This window comes from Piliocolobus tephrosceles, unplaced genomic scaffold (assembly GCF_002776525.5).
Source record: "Piliocolobus tephrosceles isolate RC106 unplaced genomic scaffold, ASM277652v3 unscaffolded_38448, whole genome shotgun sequence".
Classification (NCBI taxonomy): domain Eukaryota; kingdom Metazoa; phylum Chordata; class Mammalia; order Primates; family Cercopithecidae; genus Piliocolobus; species Piliocolobus tephrosceles.
Window position 1 is genome coordinate 474 of NW_022322585.1, and position 5,493 is coordinate 5,966.

A 5,493-nucleotide genomic window follows, 5' to 3' on the forward strand; every position below is an offset into this window, starting at 1 on the left:
TTTTCTAAAACTCCAGTCAACTCAAGTCAGTGCTGGTTTGTCACTGTTATAATTATATAAAAAAGACTTTGATATATTTATCATTTTATCTATCAGTCCATTATACACAGTTTATATTGTACCTAACTAAATGATTTTGTGCAAATGAAATTGTAATATCCTTTAATGTTACATGTAGCACACAGACTTGTCAGTGATTGTTTTACCATATGTTGAAAACTTTGGCTAAAAATAATTTTGTATTACATGGAAAAGTAGATTTTTTCAATTTCTAAAATTTATCTTAATACTTTCATAGGATTTTTTGGAAGTAACCTACCAGATTATCAGAGGTCAGAAATCATGATGTTCATTATGGGGAAAGTACCTGTTTTTGGAACATCTACCCATACTTTGGATATCAGTCAACTAGGGTATGTTCTCAGACTGTAAATTTGAACTTAATCTTGAATTACATTTTATCCTAATGAAATCTAGAAAATGTTTAAGTTTTGTTTTTTTAAAAATCATTAGTAATAAAATTCCTATGGAAAGCAGTTAGTAGTATTATGACAGTAGATTGCGAAGCAATTGAATTAACATTTTTAGGCCTTTAGAATCATTTTCAGCTTATAAATTCTGAGATTTTTCCATCTTTAGAAATTGTTTGGCCTGGACATTGTGTGTGTGTGCATACACATTCAGGGTTAAGCTTCAAGTTTCCTGTATAAATTCTAAAAATTAGTATCAGTATATCAGAAATGGTGGCTTATTCCTAGAATTTTAGAACTGAAAGTGATTTTAAAGATTATGTGCTCTGACCCCCTTATTTTATACATTTTATTTGGTTTTATAACATGCTAAAGTTTTTGTTTGTGAATGTTTTTGTTTTTTTAATTTAACAAGGAAGTAATAGTATCTTATTCGACTTACATTTCTTTGACCATTAATTTGTTATTTTTAAAAATTGTTCTTACCTGTTTATTCATATTTGTTAAAGAGAAATTATACTCATCAGCTATGTTTGTAGTAGTTATTTTCTCCAATGTAAAATGTCTTTTAATTTGGGTTGTTTAGTTGTCTGTTTATATGATTAAATTTTCTTGTCATCACACGCATAGGACTGTTTTGAGAGCCAATAACAAATTTTTTACTTTGATATTTTTAAAGATAATAGTTTTAATTCACATGAATTTTACTTTGGCATGTAAAGTGAGCCATGACTTAAAACTGTTATAAAAATAAAATCTATTTAGCCAATAAGAATAGAATTTTAAAATCAGTAATTGGAGTAAATGAAGTAATACAAATGCTAATTAGTATAATAATTCCAGCTTTTTGTATATTTTAGGGATTTGGGAACCAGGAGGATTCAGATAATGTTGCTGAGATCTTTGCTTATGGTAAGGCATTTAAGACAAAGGACACACTTCACCTTAAATTACTGTAAGCATTAATTGAATAGCTTCATGTTACAACCTTTCTTTTCTTAAGGAGGTTACTGTTTATGGTTAGTATTTTATTATGTTCTTCATTTTAAAGATTATCCTGTAAAAAATATATTTATTTCTCACTTCTTCTGTCATTGTGTTTGATCTTCATAATGATGAAACATACAGAGGGCAGAAACTATTGCCATCTTATAGATGAGATACCTGGGCTCAGAGACTGTGAGTAGAAGGAGTTGATGAGGTCCACCAAAGTCGCTGGGCTGAAAAACAGAACTCAGATTTGAAATCCAAAGTTCTTTCAACATATTATGCTAATTCTTTCTCATACTGACCAACTAATTGCTTCTGATTGGTAAAATAATTCATTAAAATGAATATTTGCCATTTAAAATTTGAAGTGGCTATCAATAGCTGAAAAGGAAAAGTATACCCGGAATGAAAGATCCTCTGGTTATTTTCTAGCAATTGTACAACATTTGATTCAACCATTGCTAGCACATATGTATCCTTTCGAAATCAGTATCTTTTAGATGTATCCTAGAAATGTTTACTATACATGATCTCATTTTTTAAATGGACTGTCTCATACCTAAGTGCAGAAGTACCTCGTATGGTTTTATTTTTAATTCTTTTTAATTCTGTTTATGGCCCTTATCATATAGAAGTTTTGAATTCTAATATAACCAGATTTATCAGTTTGTTCTATATGTTTTGGACTTTTTCATTTGTATCTTATATAAGAACTCCATTCCTCCTCTGATGATATAAACACTATTGTTTGTATTTTCTTATAGCAGTTTTAAAATTTTAGCTCTCTATATTTAGAACTTTAATCTGTAGTTTATGTTTATATGTGGTATGAATTTCCCGGATGGGTAGACAGCTGTCCCACCGGTTTCCCAGCTGACTTATAAAACTACCTCCATCCTATAATAAATGCCCGAATGTAAATGTTAAGTATTCCATATATGTTTATAATCCTGTAAATATGTTGAGATCTCCCACCTGCAATTTAATTTGATCCTAAGCCTTTATTTATATTAGACAAATTCACTGAGTAAATTATTTTGCCTTGCCATCCTGATTATACCATATAGTCAACTGAATGAATATCTATGTGGTATGCTTAAGATGTTTAATAGCAGCTGGGCACAGTGGCTCACACCTGTAATCCCAGCACTTTGGGAGGCCGAGGCGGGTGGATCACGAGTTCAGGAGATCGAGACCATCCTGGCTAACACGGTGAAACCCCGTCTCTACTAAAAATAAAAAAATTAGCCTGGCATGGTGGCAGGCGCCTGTAGTCCCAGCTACTCGGGAGGCCGAGGCGGGAGAATGGCCTGAACCTGGAAGGCGGAGCTTGCAGTGAGCAGAGACCACACGCCCCTGCACTCCAGCCTGGGTGATAGAGCGAGACTCTGTCTCAAAAAAAAAACGTCAATCAAGTAACTAAGTACAACTTCCCAAAATGAAAATGTATTCCCATTAACCAACTGCCTAATTTAAAATGAGAGAATAATTTGCAAACTTAAATTTAAAATTTGCAGGTCTTACTTTTACTGTTTGTCACCTAAGCTCCTTATATCTGTTTCGTACTAACCTTAACTTCTCTGAGCCTCAGTTTCCCCTTATGAATGAGATTCACTAGGGTCTACCTTACAGGGATATGGTGAGGAAAAAGTTAACACATATGCAGTGCTTAGAATCATGCCTAACACGTGGTAAATGTATGCTGTTATTAACTTTGTTCTCCTTATGAATGATGTTTTTGTAAATTCAGCAAAATCCTACATTACTTTTTTTTTTTTTTTGAGACGGAGCCTTGCTCTGTCGCCCAGGCTGGAGTACATTGGCGCGATCTCGGCTCACTGCAAGCTCCGCCTCCCAGGTTCAGGCCATTCTCCTGCCTCAGACTCCCAAGTAGCTGGGACTACAGGTGCCCGCCACTGTGCCTGGCTAATTTTTTTTTTTTATTTTTTAGTAGAGATGGAGTTTCACCGTGTTAGCCAGGGTGGTCTCCATCTTCTGATCTCCTGATCCACCCTCCTCCGCCTCTCAAAGTGCTGGGATTACAAGCGTGAGCCACCACGCCCAGCCAAAATCCTTCATTACTTTGCACATTTCCTTTATGTCTTCTCTGCAGGCTTCTGTGCATATTTTCTTTCCTCAGGTTATGGTTCTTATACAAAAAAAGGACTCGTGACAAAATTGTTTGTTTTCTTCCCGATAATCAGGTGACTTCTGGATACAAAGCAAAGACGATTGTTACTGCACTTCCAGGGTCTTTCCTGGATCCTTTGTTATCACCATCTCTCATGGAAGACTATGAACTGAGACAGTTGGTCTTGGAAGTAATGCATAATCTCATGGATCGCCATGACAATAGGGCAAAGCTTCGAGGGATCAGGTAATATGCCATTTTGAAATGGATCTAATGATAATGTTTTTAAATTGCTAAATTAGTGTATGTAAGTATTGTGATTTTTAAAAATCTAGCATGTTCAGGTTTTATTAATCCAGAATTTTATTTAATTGGTATTGAGATAATTTAATCAATATATTTTAAGATAGCAAATTTTTAGAGGGCACATATGTACTCTTCAGAAGCAATTCAGTAGTATTACAGGCTTATCAAACTCTTAAGTGTAAATACAGGTTTCCATATAAGATGTGATATTGTAAATAAATGTGCTATTCATTAAAAATGATATATTGATTGTCTCTAGAATAATACCAGATGTAGCTGACCTAAAGATAAAAAGAGAAAAAATTTGTAGACAAGACACAAGTTTCATGAAAAAGGTAAGACATCTTCTAAAAAAAAATGCATAGTGTAAATTACAGCCATTTGAATTGTTAGGTGGTTTTGTATTGATCTGTGACCTTGAAATGAAGCCATAGAATTTTGAAATTGAAAGACCTCAAGATGCCATCAACCTCCCTCAAGTATAACATTCCTGGTGGTGTCTCCTCCAGCCTGTGTTTGAACATTGTATTGTTGGGCTGCTGTAGTAGTTCTTAATTTCTTCTCTGAGTAAAACATCTTCCTATAATTCTTGCCCTGGCAATCCTCTCCCACTGAAAAACATAGATAGATACTGATTCCTCTTTTAGCGGCTCTTTTGTAGACAGCTTCAAGTTTCTGATAATAGCTGTCACCATCGAATAAATTAACTATAGTGAGTTTTTATTGTCTATTAGGCATTGTTTTCTACACTATTTGGGATATAAAGATGAGTTGGGCAGGATCTCTGTCCCTAATAGTAGTTTTTGCTGGATTTTCATGATGATAATTTAAATTCTGTAGGTCTACTGGCAAATGGCTGAATTTAGAAAATTATGATATTTATGGTTATTTGCATATTGAGTAAACTTTCTTTGCAGTTATTATTCGTCCAAAGCTTGGGCACCTAATATTTGCCAGACACTTAGTCAACATTGAGAGATACGATAACCGTGACACTGCCAGCTGCCCTTATAACGAACACAGTATTGCCAGCTAAGGGAGCCTGTTTTTAGAGGTACGAGGAACAGGAGACAGCCCCTTAGGAAGCTAGGTGCAGAGACCTGTAATCCATTGTTCTTTTTTTGCCTCTTTACTAGCCCATGCTTTCTCCTGACACCGTCTTTAGTGTTACTATCTGTACCTATACCATTGATTGCTGTGTTTCAAGTTAACTCCATTTTAAAACTTCATTTAAAAAATAATTTACAAAATATCACCGTTCCTAAATTAATGTGATTCACTGAATAAAATATTTAAGTGAGGTTGGCCGGGCATGGTGGCTCACACCTGTAATCCGAGCACTTTGGGAGGCCGAAGTGGGTGGATCACAAGGTCAGGAGATTGGGACCATCCTGGCTAACACAGTGAAACCTCGTCTCTACTAAAAATACAGAAAAAAAAAAATTAGCCGGGCATGGTCGCGGGCGCCTGTAGTCCTAGCTGCTCTGGAGGCTGAGGCAGGAGAATGGCGTGAATCCTGGAGGTGGAACTTGCAGTGAGCCGAGATTGCACCACTGTACTCCAGCCTGGGTGACAGAGCGAGACTCTGTCTCAAAA

At 35.4% G+C, this 5,493-nt stretch overlaps 1 protein-coding gene across 1 annotated transcript; it reads left to right on the forward strand.

Annotated features, from left to right (window-relative positions):
• Positions 1–226: 226 nt before the first annotated feature.
• LOC113223076 (protein EFR3 homolog A-like) lies at positions 227–4,277 on the forward strand. The gene is made up of 4 exons (XM_026452660.1): positions 227–413; positions 1,331–1,382; positions 3,665–3,837; positions 4,157–4,277. Exons 1-4 carry the CDS (start codon positions 343–345, stop codon positions 4,260–4,262), a joined length of 402 nt encoding a protein of 133 aa, XP_026308445.1. The 5' UTR covers positions 227–342; the 3' UTR covers positions 4,263–4,277.
• Positions 4,278–5,493: the final 1,216 nt, after the last annotated feature.